Source organism: Aquarana catesbeiana, linkage group LG09 (genome assembly GCF_042186555.1).
Source record: "Aquarana catesbeiana isolate 2022-GZ linkage group LG09, ASM4218655v1, whole genome shotgun sequence".
Taxonomy (NCBI): Eukaryota; Metazoa; Chordata; class Amphibia; order Anura; family Ranidae; genus Aquarana; species Aquarana catesbeiana.
The window spans coordinates 205,282,026-205,304,270 of NC_133332.1; the positions used below are offsets into that span (position 1 = coordinate 205,282,026).

At 42.6% G+C, this 22,245-nt stretch overlaps 1 protein-coding gene across 2 annotated transcripts in view; it reads left to right on the forward strand.

The window, feature by feature from the left end:
- COL5A1 (collagen type V alpha 1 chain) overlaps positions 1–22,245 on the forward strand; it is a 280,359-nt gene that overhangs the window by 149,223 nt on the left and 108,891 nt on the right. For both annotated transcript variants that reach the window (XM_073599596.1, XM_073599597.1), the window contains exons 21-26: positions 835–888; positions 2,322–2,366; positions 3,235–3,288; positions 4,411–4,455; positions 7,556–7,609; positions 20,787–20,831. In XM_073599596.1, coding sequence (XP_073455697.1) covers positions 835–888; positions 2,322–2,366; positions 3,235–3,288; positions 4,411–4,455; positions 7,556–7,609; positions 20,787–20,831 — 297 coding nt within the window. The remainder of the gene's footprint in view (positions 1–834; positions 889–2,321; positions 2,367–3,234; positions 3,289–4,410; positions 4,456–7,555; positions 7,610–20,786; positions 20,832–22,245) is intronic.

Here is a 22,245-nt window from a genome sequence, read left to right on the forward strand (position 1 = left end):
TGTAGCGCTAACTAATATACACAAATATTGTGATATATGTGCCAAGTAACAATAAGTAATGGAAAAGACTCAAAAGTCCATCTGCAAAAAAAGTGAATGTGAATTTGTAACCCGTAAATGTAGAATTTTGTTTCTGTGCTGACCTCCCTTACACGGCTCAGATACGGTGAGGTTAAAAAAAGGACTTTTATCCTCAGATAAGTGCAGTTTCTCCTGGTGAACTCATAGAGTTGAAAAGGATATGTTAGTCTGGAAGTACCTTGGTTATACACAACTATTTTAGTAACACTCTATTACAGAATAGAGCTAACTAATGAAACTTTCACATTTAACATGCTTACTGTTCTTTAATCAAATAACTGCATTCCATATTTGCAAATGCAATTAAGAGAAAGGAACAGTAAAGCAAAACCACTCTGCGGAACCACTAAGAGGAAGGCCTATTTAATAAGCAAATGTACATATAACAACCAACTACACACACAGACATGGTTTTAAAAACATGAACACTCTCTAATAAGTCTACTCACATTAAGCTGACCACCTTTTTCTATAAATTGTAAAAAAATACTTAAAGATAAAATTGTTTCCCTTTAAACATCCTTGCAACAGCTGATGTTGCCGCTATATTATCACTGCACTGACCACATCTAATATCTTACCTGTTCAATACCGGATTATCACAGATTGTGAACGGATTTTATCAGGGCATATAGAGTAAGATTATTAAGGGCTAATGTAGTCAGATCAGTGAAATTGTCCATTTTGTAGTATACATAAATGCATGGGCCAAACCAATGGCAGCTTTTCACTGTTTATTTGTGTTATTTACAGGGACCACGAGGACTGTTGGGACCAAAAGGGCCTCCAGGCCCCCCTGGACCTCACGTAAGTTTGCCTACCAGGCGACTGCACTGGGGAAGGGCTGCCTCTGTGGGTTACACATTCCATGCTGCTGTATCTGCAGTAATCCATCTCCCCACCATTCTGTATATAGTGGCGCAGCAGCAGCAATGTTTGTTTAATAAGCCCAAACCAGGCAATTACTGTACAATTTCTGATTATATTAAAGTCAGGCTGATAAGTTGTGTCTCATAGCAGAACAAGCTGGTGATTGGAGCCCCACGAACACATCTATCATGTTGAGGGTGTTAAAAGGAAGATAAGCATTTGGAGCTTTGGGCTGTGCAATGTTGTTTAGTAAGGGTATACAAAGAATTCTCATCCCATCAGACTGTTCATGCACATCCGGGTTTCTTCCTGCTGAGATGACAGCTCCAATAAGCATCCTTCTGTGCACCTGAATCATGAAAACTACAGCAAAGATCTGTCCAGCTGTTGTTAGTGTTCTTTGGGAGAATAAAATGTAAACCTGATTGGTTGTAATAGAAAAAGCCTCTGGTTTTGCCCTACTTATAATAAAAATTTACATAGAAGGCCTAAAAAATGAATTTTCTGAGATTCTGATTAAAATGACAAAGCTTAACAACAAACACTTCCATAAATTGGATGCTTTCGTTGCATGCAGAGATTTTTTGTCATGTTAAAAATTCTCAATGTGCCCACTAGCGCATTGTTTCCATAAGCTAGCTGCATCCTATAATAATGTGGACTGAGGGTTGAAGCAGAGCCTATGTAATTACTGTCCCAGCCGTGGAGAAAAATTGGAACATGCGGCTGTATGCGGTCATGCACAGAGGGGTTGTGTAAGGCACACACACGCACGGGTGTATGCTCCGCCAGAAGATTAAGGAAAGCTGTAACTATGATGCTATTTCTGATCTCTTTACTTGTTGCTTGATAATATTTGTTACTTTGCTGTCTTTATTTTGTGACTGCAACACCTTCTGACCAATAGGAAATCTGAAAGGTTATAGCTGTCACTAGTCACTAAAAGAGGAGGTGAGGGAAATCTTCTAATGGGAATGTCTGTTCAGTGACCCTTATCTAAAATAAATTTTCCCTCACTTTGTAGGAATTTCCTCCTACTTCCTGCTCTCCAGGGTGGAAATGGGCAGAAAGCTTCCCAAGGGGAACCTGATAGGAGTTTTATCCATCCCCCCACTCCATCCATAAACTAAAAAAGGTTTTGGCTATAGATATGGTATTGTTGTCCAATTTCAAGTTATTCAGAGTTATGTTGCCTCCAAACTGCAGTTTTATTGGTAAATGGAGCAGAATAATGACTGCTAACATATAAATAAATTAATTCCAACTAAGTAATTTTACAGCCACTATACACTAAACATGAAAGGTCATAATCAGTAGGTTTTGTGTGACATTGTTACTGTGTCTGAAGTTATGTCATTTGCTTTTTTTAGGGTGTGTCAGGAATGGATGGACCAGTTGGTCCCAAGGGCAGTGTGGTAAGTGCCGTATGGCTATGATGTCATCTAGGGAGCAAATAAGCTTCTTCAGTACAAAAAGTGCAGGCCATTATTGAATCACAAGATGAAATACACAATAACATTGAAGATTCACTGACTTAGAAACATTTTTGCTGAGTGCCGGTCTGCAAGGCCGGAGATTGGGTGACTGTGATACGCGGAAGCTATAATGGGCAGAGACAATAATGAGCATAGTATATATAGAGGTGTATAACATGCAGGAAAAAGAGCAAAAAAGATTTATAGATTATATATTTAGTTAGAGAATTTTTCCAGTACAAGCATTTTTATAAAATGTCTGCGCTTCAAATAAAGCATCAGAAGACGTTTGTGAGTTTCCTGGTGTCATAGACATATTAAAGCGAAAGTAAAGTCTGCTATAAAAATGTTTTTTAGGGCCCCCCAGGTGGAATATGTCATAATATGCTAGTATGCACAGCATATTAATACATTATGACAGACTTATCTGTCATATGGTGTCCTTCAGCGCAGTGGTGGGATCGATCTGCCGTGCCTCCGGCACTTCCATCTTTGCTCCGGTCTTCCTTCTGGGTCCCGTGCTTTCGGCCATTTGATAGGCCAGGCCACGATGACGTCATCCTTGCACATGCACACAGGAGTCACATCACCGCATCATGGATCAGGGCCGTAAATGTTTGCAGAGCTGCACATGTGCGGCTCAGTGAACATGACAGATGACTGGCAGAAGGATGTATTTATGGCAGAAAGGACCAATAGGGTCTCTTCTGTCATTAATACCCTACCTGTCAGCCATTTGAATAAAATCAGCTTTACTTCCACTTTAATGATTATTTTTTACAATAACCTTTGCCTAATATACTTTCAGGGACCTCAAGGTGAACCAGGACCACCAGGCCAGCAGGGAAACCCAGGTGCACAGGTGAGTCGAATCTTTAGATAAACTTAAATCAAATGCTATTAGCTTAAGAACTACCAATAATTGGTAGCACAAAATTTAACTCCATTTGCCTGGTGTCAGCAATGGCCCTTACATACCACTATTGAAGGAGGAACACAATCTTGGACTGACTGAAACAAAAATCACTTGAGTCCTTAGAGTATTGTTTGTTTTGCTGCATTCATTCAGGTAATGCCTACAAAATATAAACCTGAACACTTTGACCCATTGCCATCAATGGCTCCTACTGACACCCCCTCGAAGAGAGAACTAATGCCAGAGCTGGCATGGGAAATTCAGAACATGAGTTCCAAGCATTTGGATGTAATGTTTATAGGACACTTTTCAGTGCTGCATTACAGGTTGACTTTAACATATACCTCTCTATATGTGACTCTGGCGGTCCTTGTGCCCTGCTCATTGTCACCTTGATGCTGTCAGGAAGATTTGCATCCCATCAGTAATTCCTCTGCAGTCGCAGATTTTATTTATGAAGTGCCCAGATGGTGTGGGGTATACGTGTAACTCCCACCGGGCCGCCATCTTGAGTGGTGAACACCTGGCGACCTTTTGGCTAAGCTTGAATTTTAAAAGGAACGAACAAGTCAACAAGAATAATTTTACAGTGTTGCATCCGGTACCAGAAGGCTGCAGCGATCTTACTGAGTTCACAAACTGAGTGAATTGGAGATAACCGATAATTTGCCTGTATGTATATTTTGCTAAGTTTCCCTGTGTTGAATTCTCACATACTATGACCCGATGAAGATTGACTTTGTAGTATCTTTATGATAGTAGTCTTAGCATTATATATCTGATCTGTGACATTTATAAATAATCAAGGAGGAACTTTGCACTTTCCAAGTACTGATGGACTGTAGTAGCACTAAAGAAAATGTAAAGGCAATAAAAAAGCATTAGCCACAAACAAAACCTGAATGTCAAAATGACGTCAATGCAATTGCATGGAACGTCAATATACTGAAATATCTCAGAGGTCAAATTAATTTAATTATTTATTCAAGTATTTTAATCTACTCCGAAGTCCTCCAATAAAAGTAGACATTGTAAGAAAAGTACTAAAGACTTTTTTTTCCCCCTCAGGGTCTTCCAGGTCCACAGGGTGCCATTGGTCCGCCAGGAGAGAAGGTAATGTGACATGGGGCAGCTGTTGTGTACTTACAGTAATATACAGTCTATCTGCTTCTGCATTGTTTGCACCAAGCCTGTCATCCTTCCCTCTTGCACAGTATTAGAGTTTAGCAAAGAATGTACGCCTCTCCAATTAGGGACGACATGTTTACATTAATCCTTTACATTTATACAATGACGTATTCTTTTCATGGTTCCATTAAACTTGCAGTAAATCACACAACACACAATGTAAAATGACACACTCTGCGCCTTTATATCTTTAAGCATCAAAAAATATACAACTAACCCACTTTGCTCGTATACAAATGAATGGATGAGCAAACCATTAGGACCAACTTCTTGTGCACAGATAAAGAGATCCATCAGTAAAGTTAATTCTGTAACCTGCAGCAAATGATTCATATAAGGCATGAATTTAGCATGCGGTTTACTGTTCACAATCTATTGACTCACTGCAAAGAGTACACCTATTTTTGTCTTTCTAGCCATAGGCTAGACCCAGCTGTCATATTTGTGATAATACCGCTGCTTTAAAAAAACAAACTATACTGCTTTCACATTGCTGTCAGTCTATTACAGTATGCATGCTTAGATGAGGGGGAGCAGAATGACGACCTCTTTAATGTACCGCTCCTTCACTTCCCAACCATAGACGGGTGGGTGGGGTTAGTGATCACGCTGTATTGCCTACCAGCAGTAGAGAATATTGAGGTCATTGACCTGTCTATTTTGCCTAGCAGAGGTGTCAGGATCACAACACTAATTACATTATATTACAAATCCTGTGACAGGAAAAATAATTTCAGCTGTGATTCTTCCTCAGGTTGTGGGTCGGGTATACCGTAAGTACAGCCCTCACATTTTTGTAAATATTTTATTACATCTTTTCATGTGACAACACTGAAGAAATGACACTTTGCTACAATGTAAAGTAGTGAGTGTACAGCTTGTATAACAGTGTAAATTTGCTGTCCCCTCAAAATAACTCAACACACAGCCATTAATGTCTAAACTGCTGGCAACAAAAGTGAGTACACACCTAAGTGAAAATGTCCAAATTGGGCTCAAAGTGTCAATATTTTGTGTGGCCACCATTATTTTCCAGCACGGCCTTAACCCTCTTGTAAATGGAGTTCACCAGAGCTTCACAGGTTGCCACTGGAGTCCTCTTCCACTCCTCCATGAAGACATCACAGATCTGGTGAATGTTAGAGACCTTGAGCTTCTCCACCTTCCGTGTGAGGATGCCCCACAGATGCTCAATAGGGTTTAGGTCTGGAGACATGCTTGGCCAGTCTATCACCTTTACCCTCAGCTTCTTAAGCAAGGCAGTGGTCGTCTTGGAGGTGTATTTGGGGTCTTTATCATCTTGGAATACTGCTCTGCAGCCCAGTCTCCGAAGAGAGGGATCATGCTCTGCTTCAGTTTGTCACAGTACATGTTGGCATTCATGGTTCCCTCGATGAACTGTAGCTCCCCAGTGCTGGCATCACTCATGCAGCCCCAGACCATGACACTTCCACCACCATGCTTGACTGTAGGCAAGACCCACTTGTCTTTGTACTCCTCACCTGGTTGCCGTCACATACGCTTGACACCATCTGAACCAAACAAGTTTATCTTATCAGACCACAGGACATGGTTCCAGCAATCCATGTCCTTAGTCTGCTTGTCTTCAGCAAACTGTTTGTGGGCTTTCTTGTGCATCATCTTTAGAAGAGGCTTCCTTCTGGGACGACAGCCATGCAGACCAATTTGATGCAATGTGTGGCGTATGGTCTGAGCACTGACAGGCTGACCCCCCCTCCCCTTCAACCTCTGCAGCAATGCTGGCAGCACTCATACATCTATTTCCCAAAGATAACCTCTGGATATGATGCTGAGCACGTGCACTCAACTTCTTTGGTCGACCACGGCGAGGCCTGTTCTGAGTGGAACCTGTCCTGTTAAACTGCTGTATGGTCTTGGCCACCATGCTGCAGCTCAGTTTCAGAGTCTTGGCGATCTTCATATAGCCTAGGCCATCTTTATGTAAAGCAACAATTCGTTTCTTTCAGATCCTCAGAGAGTTCTTTGCCATGAGGTGCCATGTTGAACTTCCGGTGACCAGTATGAGAGAGTGAGAGCGATAACCCCAAATTTAACACACCTGCTCCCCATTCACACCTAAGACCTTGTAACACTAACAAGTCGCATGAGACCAGGGAGGGGAAATGGCTAATTGAGCCCAATTTGGACATTTTCACTTAGGGGTGTACTTACTTTTGTTGCCAGCAGTTTAGACATTAATGGCTGTGTGTTGAGTTATTTTGAGGGGACAGCCAATTTACACTGTTATACAAGCTGTACACTCACTGCTTTACATTGTAGCAAGGTGAAATTTCTTCAGTTTTGTCACATGAATAAAATATTTACAAAAATGTGAGGGGTGTACTCACTTTTGTGAGATACTGTAACATGACAACAGAAGGCTCTCTATGGGCCGAAATAGGTTTGCGAGTCATTGTACAGGTCTACTAGGCAGGAAACTAAGCCTAGTACCCCTATATTACCATAGCAAATATGGATGTTATACACAGATAAAAAAGAAACAAGGGTTATAAATCCTGAACATAAACTATAATTTATATTAGGTTGATCACATTTACACATGGATTAAAATAAGGTCTGTGACAGCCTTTTGTTTGTGTCAGAAAGGTTCTGCATTCCCATATAAGTCAATAGAAATGCAAACCCACTTGAAACAGGTCAAATGCAGGTCAGAAAGAGGCCAACTGCAGGTCAATGCACCTTTCAATGAACTCTGAATGATCTCAGAAGCATCTCAAAAGGATTTCATACTGTTGCCACTGACATAAGCCCAAAGCCTGTCTATACAGGCCATTGAACTGTTACCCGAATCATGAAAGTTTGCAAAGTTCTTTATTGCATTGAGTCCCACAAACTGCAACAAACTCACAATGGGAAGGGGTGGGGGTTATAAGCTGCATACTGACGCTTCAGGGAATTTGCTTTACTGACAACCCCCCCAAGCAGGGCATTGTGGTCTGGAAATTAACACCAATAAATATCTAATCTTCTTTGCTGCTTTCAGGGCCCACTAGGAAAATCTGGACTTCCTGGTATGCCTGGTGCTGACGGTCCACCTGTAAGTATACAGCTCAGTTTTTCCTTTTACATCTCATGCAGGAGGTTTTCAGTGTAGATGCTTGGTCATACACATTTAAACTATCTGCAGAGAAGGCTGTTGTGTAGAAAATTTTCAGACTGACAGGCCGCTCAAATATCGGAACTGTCAGGGTGGAAGATGCAGTCATTATCATGTCTTTCCAACAACTATTTCTTTCATTCCCATATAAGATGGTCAGTTAACACCCACTGGGTCCACATCTGTCAGATATATTGTTGCAGATGGGCAAATTTCTTGTAGATCGAGCTGCCTGCTGCAAAGATGGAGAAAGATCACGAAGCTCAATGTGCAGGTGCATGAGCTGTTTAAAGATAACCTGTCAAAGGATAAATATGGGAGCTGCCATTACTGGTTGGATTTTCAAATGTGCAGCTTTTGATGCTGTTATCCTGTCTTTATTACCTAAGTGTTACTGAGCTGGAATAAGCGGGCAACGCAACCTCAGCCAAAACAATTTACTTAATTTTTGAAGGAACAGGGAAGGGTTAGGGCCTCTATTAGGACAGGAGGTATTGAGAATATCTCTAACAGAGACACAGAAAAGAAAATCTTTTTATGACGTTTTTTATTGCTGTTTTTGCATTTGTGTCCAAGTGACAACTTCTCCTCCCATCTTTTTGTACTGGTGTCACAGAAACAGAAAAGATGGGTAAAATGGGATCACAAAGAGAACTGAGAACGTGACAAAAAATGGGAAACTCCTCCCTATTCTATTCTGAAGTTGAGTTAAAAAACAAACAAAAAAAAATACACATTTTGGCCAGAGCTAGCCTTCAAGACTTTTCAGGCTTTACTAGCTTACTAGGTGCACTGTGATGGTCAGTCTGGAGCTTGCATCATTTAAATCCAATTGAACATTCAGTTTAAACTCTCTAAATATATTCCAGGTTCATCAAAACTAGAGTTAAATATATTACAGTTTGTTTACATAAGACTAGGTTCACATCTGTGCGGGTGGTGCAGCTGCAGGACCCACACAAATACTGGCAGCCACAACCACCCAGACAGAGAAATGCGGGACCTGTAGGCAGGTGACATTAATCTTAATGTAAAAAAATATATTCTAAATATATATACTCGCGCTAGAAGTAAAACAATTGTGAAAAGTTTTTTACAAAATATCTTGCAGCTGCTGTACACAAGGTGCTATTCACTTGACAAAAAAGAAACATATATATGTATTACAGCGCTCGCAATAATAAACAATAACCAAAATAATCACATAATAACAATTTATTAATAAATTAATGTTCATATATTAGTGAACAATGTGCTCCAATCCATGAAATGCAAAGTGCTCCACAATACGAGGTGCGCAACACCTCGAATTTTGTGAGTGTCCCCACTCACCGGATGGAAGGGACCCTTAGCTTTTCAGTCTAGGGGTTGCTTAAAATGGTGGCCAGGGATGGCAGATTTACATCGATTCACAAAGAAGCTCTCACATGCTCATCATGATAATCATCCATGGATAATAGTATCCAAAATGAGACAAAAAGGAGGGAACTATAGTGAAGTACTGTTTGGCAATACCTTTATTGCTTAAATAGAGTGAATACTTACAAAATGCAGAGTAAAAACAGGCATATATTATGAAGAGATTGCAATAGGAAATGCCGCTGTTGGCATACGTTCCACTGACAACCGGAAGTGACATCTATTGGACTTGGAAACGAAAATTACGTCAACGCATTTCGCCCTACCACAGGGCGTCATCAAGGACCTCATTTCTGGTTAGAAGAGCCATCTATAAATAAAGGGAGAAGGCTACCTCCCCTTTTCTCAGCCATTTTGTCGGTAGGACAAACAAGTCTCCTCTACCACATGGTTGATTTCCATGTGGGAGACTGGCGGCCATGATATTGGTTAGATGTGGATTCCTTACATGATTCCTATAATACTAATTGTTCCAACTGACGTCAATCCAAATAAGAACATTACATCATGGCAAATCCCTATAAAAAATGTATATAAGCAATCCCTTAAAAAAACATTAAAATGTAATATTAATTCACTCAATAATTGCGGACATTAAAAATAAAAACCGTATGACTATGAAAACTAATAAATACATAAAAATTTTAAAATGAATTCATTAATAAAAAATTAAATAAAAATTACAAATTAAATATTAATTAAATTAAAAATGATTTAATTTTGATGTATTATTAGTTTTCACAGTCATACGTTTTTTATTTTTAATGTCCACAATTATTGAGTGAATTATTATGAAATTTTAATGTTTTTTAATAAAGGGATTGCTTATATACATTTTTTATAGGGATTTGCCATGATGTAATGTTCTTTCTTGGATTGACGTCAGTTGGAACAATTAGTATTATAGGAATCATGTAAGGAATCCACATCTAACTAATATCATGGCCGCCAGTCTCCCACATGGAAATCAACCATGTGGTAGAGGAGACTTGTTTGTCCTAACAACAAAATGGCTGAGAAAAGGGGGAGGTATCCTTCTCCCTGTATTTTTAGATGGCTCTTCTAACCAGAAATGAGGTCCTTGATGATGCCCTGTGGTAGGGCGAAATGCATTGACGCAATTTTCGGTTCCGAGTCCAATAGACGTCACTTCTGGTTGTCGGTGGAACGTACGCCAACAGCGGCATTTCCTATTGCAATCTCTTCATAATATATGCCTGTTTTTACTCTGCATTTTGTAAGTATTCACTCTATTTAAGCAATAAAGGTATTGCCAAACAGTACTTCACTATAGTTCCCTCCTTTTTGTCTCATTTTGGATACTATTATCCATGGATGATTATCATGATGAGCATGTGAGATCTTCTTTGTGAATCGATGTAAATCTGCCATCCCTGGCCACCATTTTAAGCAACCCCTAGACTGAAAAGCTAAGGGTCCCTTCCATAATATATGCCTGTTTTTACTCTGCATTTTGTAAATATTCAGTCTTTTTGTGCAATAAAGAATCCATATCTAACCAATATCATGGCCACCAGTCTCCCACATGGGAATAAACCATGTGGTAGAGGAGACCTGTTTGTCCTACCAACAAAATGGGCGCCATATGGAATTTGATTGGCTGAGAAAAGGGGGAGGTGTCCTTCTCCCTGTACTTATAGATGGCTCTTTTAACCGGAAATGAGGTCCTTGATGACGCCCTGTGGGATGGTGAAATGCATTGACACAATTTCCGGTTCAGAGTCCAATAGACGTCACTTACGGTTGTCGGTGGACCGCACGCCAACAGCGGCGTTTCCTATTGCAATTCCATCCAGTGAGTGGGGACAGAGGAGGGTGTTTTGCTCACCTCGAATTTTGGAGCACTGTGCACTTTGCACATGGATTGGAGCACATCGTTCACTAATATATGGACATTCACTTATTAATGAATTGTTATTACCTCATTATTTAGGTTATTGTTTATTATTCTGAGCGCTTTAATATATATATGTTTCTATTAATCTTAATAGCACGCCACCCGCACTAGAAACCGTACCTGTACTGGAAATCTCAGTTCCCATGCAAGCTGCAATTTAAAACATAGTGCAGGGATTTCTTTCCTCCGTGTCGCGGGGCATGGCAGCCCATTCATATGAACGGGCTCTCATTCCCATGCAAACCGCAGCCCACCTGGCCACACAGGTATGAACCTAGCAATAGGAAGCAGCAACAGTCTGAGTAGAAAAGCCTGTGTCCTGCCAGCATGCTGCTGAGTGCTACCCTTGCTTTCTGTGGGGAAGAAGAGATCTCACTGCAGCGTCTCACTAACATGCCCCCTGCTGAGTTACAGCCAAAGCTCTTGAATCAGCAAGGTGCATGCTCCCCCCTGATTAGAGATCTGGTTCTGACTCACCATGGGGTGTTTTAGACCTTTTACAATTGGATCATTACACAGAGAGCAAGGGCCTCACTCTGCAGCATGCTGGCTGGACACAGGCTTTTCTATGCAGGCAATTACTTTTTTAGAAAGAAAACAAGCCGTAAGACTTTGCATGCCTTTTGTTTTGATGCACCTGTAATATATTTACCAATTTAAACTGAAAGTTCAATTAAGCTTTAAAAATGTAAGTTAGAAATGGAGGCTCCTCTGTATCTCTTCAGAAAGGTTTACTTTAAGCAGTTGTTTCATCTGAGGGATGGTTTGTAATGAGAAGGATCGTTTTATACAAAGACTGCGGTTAGTGCAGTCTGCTCCACCCACACATGGAGCACTGAGGGCAAAGATGTGTCAGATGAAAGTCATTTTTTGTTCCAAAAGCAGAAACACTCCGGGATGTGTTTAAAAAGATCTGCAAAATCATGGCTTTTCATTTGACTGCACCATCTCTCTATTCTTCTGAATTCTGGCAGCTTTTCTGTTTTTTAAAAGTTTGGTGCAGATTTTCAACCTGTGGAAAACAAATGTGATGAAAAGTATACAGGCCGGTGAAAGACAAAATGGCAAAATGCAGGAAAACCTGTTGAAAAAAGAAAAAAACAAAGATGAATGCCACCTTGAGGAACAATAGCCTCCCTGAGGCTTGACTTGGAAGCATGGTAGCAGGATGAAATTCTGCATGTAGTGTTATGATTTAAAACATTAAGTTGCCAGGTATATTATTATTACTGCTGTTGAGTTGTATTATTATTAATTGAGGTGCAACTGGGAAGGGGCTGACTTCCATGGTCTAATGAGTCCATACTTGCTCTCCCAGTCTTAACTTTAGTGGTGGTCAGTGCTGATGTGTTGTGCTCTGTGTAGGAATATAGGACATTAAATTAATTCTCTGTTTTATTAAAGTGTTACTAAACCCACTAATATGAAAATAGTACACCCCCCAGTGCCCACAGCTTATAAATCTTCTTTTTACATTAAAATACTGCCACTATATACCTTTTTCATAGTTACCAACATTGAAAAAAAAATTTTAGGGACACTTTTTTCGCTGTAGGTGGAGTCTTATTATAATTAGGGGGCGGGGCATGCGTTTGTAGGCGTGGCACATGGGAACGTAAAAATGTGGCGCGTCGTGGTGAAAAATGGGCGTGGTTTACGCAAAATAGTAGGAGAGAGGAATGGAGGGACAGCAGCCCCAGATCCTACACAACAATGGAAATATGTGTATTCTAGAAAGTTTAACAATCAGCAGATAAAGATACTCCAAACACCTGGTGTTAGCACTTCAATCATCCCGGCACCATGGTTGTTATGGTGTCAGGATGATTGAAGTGCATTATTTCTATTATTACATTGTAATATAAAATGAAATCATTCAACTCACCATAATGCCAAATCAGTGGGATCCCTGAGCGTGTCACCTGCCACGTCGCCTGCCACCAGCCATCCATCCTTGCATCAGGTCCCCCCAGCAGAGTCCGTCCTTGCATCAGGTGCCCCCAGCAGAGTCCGTCCTTGCATCAGGTGTCCCAGCGGAGCCCCCCCTTACATCAGATGTCCCCAGCGGAGCCCCCCCTTACATCAGATGTCCCCAGCGGAGCCCCCCCTTACATCACATGTCCCCAGTGGAGCCCCCCTTACATCAGATGTCCCCAGTGGAGCCCCCCTTACATCAGATGTCCCCAGCGGTGCCCCCCCTAACATCAGATGTCCCCAGCGGAGCCCCCCTTATAACAGATGTCCCCAGCGGAGCCCCCCTTACATCAGATGTCCCCAGCGGAGCCCCCCTTACATCAGATGTCCCCAGCGGTGCCCCCCTTACATCAGATGTCCCCCCCAGTGGTGCCCCCCTTACATCAGATGTCCCCAGCGGTGCCCCCCCTAACATCAGATGTCCCCAGCGGAGCCCCCCTTATAACAGATGTCCCCAGCGGAGCCCCCCTTACATCAGATGTCCCCAGCGGAGCCCCCCTTACATCAGATGTCCCCAGCGGAGCCCCCCTTACATCAGATGTCACCAGCGGTGCCCCCCCTTACATCAGGTGTCACCAGCGGAGCCCCCCCTTACATCAGATGTCCCCAGCGGAGCCCCCTTACATCAGGTGTCACCAGCGGAGCCCCCCTTACATCAGGTGTCCCCAGTGGAGCCCCCCCTTACATCAGATGTCCCAGCGGTGCACCCCCCCTTACCTCAGTTGTCCTAGTGGGTCTCCGCCGCCATTGCAGAACAGAGGGGGTATACAGAATAGTGTCTCCCTCCGCCGGCCGCATGGTTACAATAGAACCCCCGCCCCTTTCCATAACAGACCGGCAGCGGGGCGGGGGGTAGGCGGGGCGGGGCAGGGCGCAGGGTGGGCGGCAACGCAGGAGCTTCGTCTAGCCACCCAGCCGTTCCTGGTCTTCTTAAAAATGGCGGCCGGCAGAGATCTCTAGCGGCAGCAGTGAAAAATCGTGAAAAAACTGATTTCTCTGGACATTTCCCGGGAAACAATAAAATCGGGAAAAGAGTCCAAATCCCAGGAATGTCCCGGGGAATCCGGGACAGTTGGTAAGTATGCTTTTTGGATGATCTGTATACCACGTTCAGTGATAAACTGCACAGATTCTCCAGTGCTGAGAGTCCAAGAAGGGAGGAGATTTTCACTACATGTGTGATGTCAATATCACGTGACCTGGCTAGCCCTGAGAACAAGAAACTATAGACACAACTGAGCATGTGCAGGTTGAGGTTGGCTACCTTGCCTGTTCTTTCCAATGTAGACATTGCAGGAGAGGGAGGATCTGTGCATACAGGATAAAAGGCCAATGCAGAGGTGTAACACTTTAAGTTCCACAATGAGTATAACAAGCATGCTATGCTGCAAATACAGACTGATTTTACTGTTGTGGGTTTAATAACACTTTAAGTTTTGCAGATATTAATGCATGAAAAGACAAATGTCCATGATGGACCAGACAGGTACAAACATATCCATAACAGAAAGACATAGGCATACCTGTGCTTTACAGTGAGATCAGTAGAAACCATAACATTTCAGTCATATTATACCGAAGAAAGAGGTAGGACAAAAATCCTCATAGCAGAAGCTAACCAAACTAGGTATGGTAATATACAGTGCCTTGCAAAAGTATTCATACCCCTTAACATTTTCCACATTTTGTCATGTTACAAGCAAAAACCTAAATTCATTTTATTGGGTTTTTATGTGATAGACCAACACAAAGTGGCACACAATTATGAAGTGGGAGGAAAATGATAAATGGTTTTCACGTTTTTTTTTACAAATAAATATCTGAAAAGTGTGCCGTGCATTTGTATTCAGCCCCCTTTACTCTAATACCCCTAACTAAAATCCAGTGGAACCAATTGCCTTTAGAAGTCACCTAATTAGTAAGTAGAGTCTACCTGTGTGTGATTTAATCTCAGTATAAATACAGCTGTTCTGTGAAGTTGTTGAATCTTAGTGAACAAACAGCATCATAAGGGCCAAGGAACACACCAGATGGGTCAGGGATAAAGTTGGGGAGAAGTTTAAAGCAGGGTTAGCTTATAAAAAAAATATCCCAAGCTTTGAACATCTCATGGAGCACTGTTCAATCCATCATCTAAAAATGGAAAGTGTATGGCACAGCTGCAAACCTACCAAGACATGGCTGTTCACCCGAAATGACAGGTCGGGCAAGCAGAGCGTTAATCAGAAAAGCAGCCAAGAGGCCCATGGTAAAGCCCTGTACACATTGGCAGAATGTCGAGAGACATTTGCTGGTACAAAAAATACCGGTTGACATTCTGCCCGTGTGTATGTCGGTCTGTCTGACAGCAGCCAACCGACTCCTGATCAGCACTCTCAGCCAGTGGCAGAGAGTGCTGATCGGAGTGCTCTGGTGGGGGGACCGCCCCCTGTCAGAACACAACAGCTCAGCGGGGGAGATTGCTGTACTAACCTGCATGGTTAGTACAGCGGCTCCCGACCGGAGCTGTCAGCTGTAGGTTGTACCCAGCTTTACTCTGGAGGAGCTGCAGAGATCCACAGCTCAGGTGGGAGAATATGTCCACAGGATAACTATTAGGCATGCACTCCACAAATCTGGCCTTTATGGAAGAGTGGCAAGTAGAAAGCCATTGTTGAAAAAAAACCATAAGAAGTCCTGTTTGAAGTTTGTGAGAAGCCATGTGGAGGACACAGCAAACATGTGGAAGAAGGTGCTCTGGTCAGATGAGACCAAAATTTAACTTTTTGGCCTAAAAGCAAAACGCTATGTGTGGCGGAAGAAAACTAACACTGCACATCACCCTGAACACACCATGCACACTGTGAAACATGGTGGTGATGGCGGCAGCATCATGTTGTGGGGATGCTTTTTTCAGCAGGGACAGGGAAGCTGGTAAAAAATTTGATGGGAAGATGGATGGTGCTAAATACAGGGCAATCTTAGAAGAAAACTGCAAGAGACTTGAGACTGGGGCAGAGGTTCACCTTCCAGCAGGACAACAACCCTAAACATACAGCCAGAGCTACAATTGAATGGTTTAGATCAAAGCATATTCATGTGTTAGAATGAAGACAAGATAAAGACAATAAAGGGACTTCGCGCTTCAAATCTATCACATAAATGAGTGACGATACTGTGACCTTAAAGGTGCATCTATAGTGACTGTAAAAACGTCAACATCAACTGTGAATGAACACAACTATGCATAAACACACACAATATTCAACAAAATGATCCAAGTGTGCTAGTGACAGATGCACCTTTAAGGTCACAGTATCGTCACTCATTTATGTGATAGATTTGAAGTGCGAAGTCCCTTTATTGTCTTTATTCTGTTGAGTGTAGTGTGAACACTTTTGACTTTTCTGCAGTCCCTAGAGACATCATCACTATACACTCACGTGAACATTTTTACACATATTATTGATTTTTATTTGTTTTGCTTATTCATTTATTCACCCCAATCTAATTTTAGATTTAGACACATTCCTTCACTCTGTATAGCGCGAGGGACACCATCACATGTGTTAGAATGGCCCAGTCATAGTCCAGGCCTAAATCCAATTGAGAATCTGTGGCAAGACTTGAAAATTACGGTTTACAGACACTCTCCATCCAATCTGACAAAGCTTGAGCTATTTTGCAAGGAATAAATTGGCAAAAATGTCACTCTAGATGTGCAAAGCTGGTAGAGACATCCCCCAAAAGACTTACAGCTGTAATTGCAGTGAAAGGTGGTTCTACAAAGAATTGACTCAGGGGGGCTGAATACAAATGCATGCCACACATTTCAGATTTTTATTTGTAAAAAAGTGTAAAAACCATTTATCATTTTCCTTCCACTTCACTATTATGTACCACTTTGTGTTGGTCTATCACATAAAATCTCAATAAAATACATTTGTTTTTGGTTGTAACATCACAAAATGTGGAACATTTCAAGAGGGATGAATACTTTTTTAAGGCACTGTAAGCCAAACCAACAGAAAACAATTGGGTTCCATTTTTTAATATAGAGGAGATAACGTCTACATATGTGGATGTCCATTCGGAAAACCACCTTTATGTCTAGGATGCTATCATTGAGTGGTAAGCCCAAAAATGGGACAACCCAGGGACAGAAGAGCATCGAATGAAAAGAGAGCGAGAGAAAAGACAGGTGAGAAAAAAGAAGGGGGAGGGGAGACTACTACTATACAGCAGTAAGAGGGCACATCCACCCAACAGCATCCCGGAAGTAAGTATGCACTCAAACTGTAGTAGAAAGAAAAAAGGCAAAATTGGACATTACAGGAATCTCTAGTCACTAACTTGTCACCCATCACCCTTTAATTGTTTAAATACTAGCTCGGCCATATATCCCAAGGCTCGGTTTAGTGCTTTGTGCTACCATGCTTTTTTGCATTTGAATGTGCACTGTGTTAAGGTAGCCTATTCAAATTAATAGGATGGCAATGCACCACAATGTAAAAAAAAAAAAAAATGTAAAAAAAAGCCGGCAAAAACCATTTTGGCAACACAGCACAGCACATGGTAGTGCAATACTGTCCTGTATGGTGTACTGCACTGCATTGGAGCTGTGTTGCCTGGTGTGTTAGGGTGCCATTCTAAATGAATGCCACTTGTGCAACGTAAATTATAGCAACACAAGCAATCCTGCAATGTACCACAGCAGAACAGTGTAAACCCAATAGCCTGTCTGTGCTAATAACAGACAATTGTGAAACTGTCATTTATCAAGGATGCTGTCAGGATAGGGTTGCCACCTTTTCTGCAAACTAAACCCAAACACTTTAGCGGCGCATGGCAATTTTTTATATTTTTTTGTAGTATACACTATAGGATTGTAAAAGGCCCGGGACACTTTTGGGGATGTAAGGAGATTAGTAATCTAATGTGCCACCACCAACTGTGGGTGTGGCCAGATTGTATACATAGTGCAGGAGTGTGTAATGTACAATATACTCTATATAGTGCAGGGCTTTGTTAAGCTGGCCATAGACCATTTTCTCTTGTTAAGCCAATGGGCTGAATGAAAAAACTAACAGATTCCTCCATCCACACAAATTAGGTTGATGGAGGAATCTCCTCTGCTAAAACGTCTGTCCACCAGTACAATCCCCCAGGTCAGTCTGTCCCCAAGCACAATTCCCCAGATCAGTCTGTCTGACTATTGCCCCCCCCCCTCCCCCAGGTCAGTCTGTCCTCAGTACAAAGCCCCCCCCCCCCCCAGCTCAGTCTGCACCCAGTGCAATTCCCCCAGGTCAATCTCTTTATAGTACGACCCCCCCCGGTCAGTCTGTCCCCCAGTAAAACCCCCATGTCAGTTTGTCCCCATTACAATCCTTCAGGGTCAGTCTGTTCCCAGTGCAATCCCCCCAGGTTAGTCTGCTCCCAGTGTAATCCCCCCCAGGTTAGTCTGTCCTCAGTATAACCCCCCTCAGTTCAGTCTGTCCCCAATGCAATCCCCCTAAGGTCAGTTTCTCCCCACCACAATCACCCTCAGGTCAGTCTTTCCCCAGTATAATCCCCCCATGTCAGTCTGTCCCCTGTGCAATTCATCCTAGGTCAGTCTGTCCCCAATACAATGCCCCAGATCAGTTTGTCCCCCAGTACAATCCCCCCCCAGGTCAGTCTGTCCCCAAGTACAACCCCCCCCCCCCGGGTCAGTCTGTCCCCAGTGCAATTCGCCCCAGGTCAGCCTGTCCCCAATACAATCCCCCCAGGTCAGTCTGTCCCCCAGTACAAATCCCCCCCCCCCGTCGGTCTGTCTTGAGTACAGTCCCCACAGGTCAGTCCCCATGTACAATTTCCCCCCTCCCTGGTCAGTTTGTCCCCACTACAGTAGTGTAGATTAGGGGGGAGTGGGAGTGGTGGACATAAGGGGGTTTGTAGGTAATAATATTGGGGGGGCTGCAAGGGGAAGGGTGGGGGTGACCAAGGATAGGAAGGTTGGGGTGGGGGGTGAGTGAGGGAGATGACTGTAGAAGAAGGGAATGCAGCAAATATAGGTGGTAGGTTGGTGGGGTTAGAGGGAGATACGGACAAGGATGGGGAGGTGGGAACGGCGTGAATTGAGACTTGCATAAGGTAAAAGATGTGGACGGAGGTGAGCAGAGAGGCAATTATCGGGGAGGACTAGAGTTGGTAGTGAGGAGAAGGAAGAGGCTAAATGAATGGGAGAGCAGCAACATAAAAGCGATATGCACCAGTGCTGGTGGGAAAGAGCAGTGTATGATGTCAATGAAGGTACAGAGAGAGGGGGAGAGCCGGTGGCCATGAGCGGCGAAGGTGCAGAGAGAGGGGGAGAGCCGGTGGCCGTGAGCAACGAAGGTGCAGAGAGAGGGGGAGAGCCGGTGGCCGTGAGCAACGAAGGTGCAGAGGGAGAGAAATAGCCAGTGACCGACCGAAGGTGCAGAGCTGGTGGTGGTGACCAGCCGAAGGTGCAAAGCCAGGGGGAAGGCATTAAGCAACTGGAAGGACAAGCACAGTATGTGGAGAGGGGATGGCAAGTGTCGGCTGTTATAGGGGGAATCCTATAGAGATTAAGTCTGAATAATGTGTCCAGGTTTCAGATGGACTAAAACCCGGACACATGATTCTAAACCCGAACTGTCCGGGTGAATCCCAGACAGGTGGCAACCCTATGTCAAGATTACATGAAAGAAAGCTAAAAGCTTTATTAATTGCCATTTTTACCCTGACCAAGTGTCAGTTAACAGCCCTGAGCTTAAGCAGGAGATGGTCAGCTTTTAAGGGCGCCTTACAGCTTGACACTGGACTGACATTATTAACCAGTCAGAAAAGGGAATCCAATTTAATAGCAATGTAACGACCTATACCCCGAGAGATAAGCCTGCACTATTATACCAAACAATGGTGGAGATTCAGATTCTTACAATTGCCCATTCGTTAGAAGTTCTCTTTAGGACAAGCACAGGAATTGAGGAGGTGGCATTGTCACACTACAGAGCTCATGGTATTCCTTGGGCCAGTATTTGGATTTTATGGGATACATTTGTTTACTGTTTGTTTATAGCTATAACCTCAGTAAAGATGTGGCCATCCCTCCTCTAGGTGAATATTGTACATAATTTATTTGGGCAAGACCCAAAATTTATTTGTTTTGATCTATGGTCTATATTGATGCTCAAGATTCCCTGCAGTCAAATTCCTTCTTTGTTTGCCCTCCTTGAGCAATCACAGGTTACAGGTGGGGTGTATAATCTTTCTCAGTCTTCATTCCCAGAAAAGAAAACCTTAGAAATTATATTGGAATGAAATTAAAGGTTTGAACTTTCTGTAAAAGGACCCTTATAGATATCTTGTGTATGACCTCAGAGCACCCTCTTCTCTGTGTCACTGTTCATGGCATTATCCCCTACTTCATGCGGTGCCCGCTATAAACTTAATTTCAATGCAGTAATTTGCAGATTATGCTGAGAATCACACAAGCAGCACAGCATGAATATAAACAAAGGACTTCTGAGAGCAAAATACATTTAATTACTTCAGGTGAGGAGCGCTAAAGCAGCAGAACCAAGCCGTAAATGGTAATGCAGAGAACACGCTCCCCGCGCAAGGCTGTGCGCACCATTCAGCGGGGTCTGAGATCATTGGTATGCATATAATGTTCTGGTGTTTATACAAGATCTATGTTCTCTGCTAGCAGCGGCGGGAGGCACGAAGTCCAGGTGTGCTGCTAATTGTATATCTCACTTAGCAATGCAGATATGAGGCAAACTGAATAAAAATGTCTTATCCTCTGTCTTATTCTCCACACAGGGTCACCCCGGAAAGGAAGGACCCCCAGGAGAGAAAGGAACTCAGGTATAGTACTATGTTATACAGTGCTCCCATTAACTTAAATGTCAGCTCCACACAAAGTAGTTATTTCAGTTTTGGGTGTGCACTGGTGAGATGAATTACGGTACCTAATTCTCTCTCTGACACTCCAGTGATGGGATTTCCCTGCAGTTCTTTGTGTCTCAGCTCCTCCTATTAAGGTAACATTTTTCAGCATTAGTTTGTGTCTCTGCCCCTCCCACAGCACTGTGATTTTGGTCCCAGGCCCTCCCACAATGGTGAGATTTTCCACCAGTAGCTCCTTCCACAATTTCACAATAAAGGTGTCGCTCTTTCAACTACAAACCCCCATTTGCTTTTTTCTAATTTTACAAAAATCCACAATGGATGGTGCTGCCACTGCCCATTTTGCTTTGTAATATTTGTTGAACTGGAAGTTCTGTTTGGAAATCACACCACAGGACTCTCATGCCCCGTACACACAATAGGATTTTCCGACGACAAAATCCATGTTTTTTTTCCAACGGATGTTGGCTCAAACTTGTCTTGCATACACACGGTCACACAAAGTTGGTTGGAAATCCCGAACATCAAGAACGCGGTGACGCACAACACATGCTACGAGCCAAGAAAAATGAAGTTCAATAGCCAGTGCGGCTCTTCTGCTTGATTCCGAACATGCGTGGCACTTTGTGCGTCGGAATTGTGTACACACGATCGGAATTTACGACAACAGATTTTGTTGTTGGAAAATTTGAGAACCAGCTCTCAAATTTTGTGTGATGGAAATTCCGATGGAAAATGTCCGATGGAGCCTACACATGGTCGGAATTTCCGAAAACAAGCTCCTATCAAACATTTTCCGTCGGAAAATCCGACCGTGTGTACGGGGCATAAGAATGATTAGGAAGACAGCATGTAATCAGAGTCCCCATCAATAACATAAACATGAAATATCAGCCTTGGATGGAGCAAACCTTCAAGCAGTATACCTGGCCCTCTTCAGCGGCCTAACCAGCATTGCAAAATTACCGACATTTATGAAAAAATTATTAACTATTCTTTAATATAGCGCAAACATATTCTGTGGCATTTATTAATATGGGAAATTAGTAAATAAAATAGAAACCTTTTTATTTAATTCACTGGATAGTCCACAGTCAGATACATGGGCAATGCAAACTCAAAAAAGATTACATGAAGGGGAGCAGCAGAATCTTCCATTACACCAAAACATTTTTTTTTGGGTGGAAGAATTAGACTACAGCCATACATTATACAATTTTCCATTAGATTTACCAAAACCATATAATATGAGGTCAAACCTAAGCACTTTCAATTTGTATGAAATTGGGAAGGCTCTTGCACTACATAGGTAAATCTAAAGAAAATTGAACAATAAAATTGTATAATGTATGGCCATCTTAAGCAGAAAAAT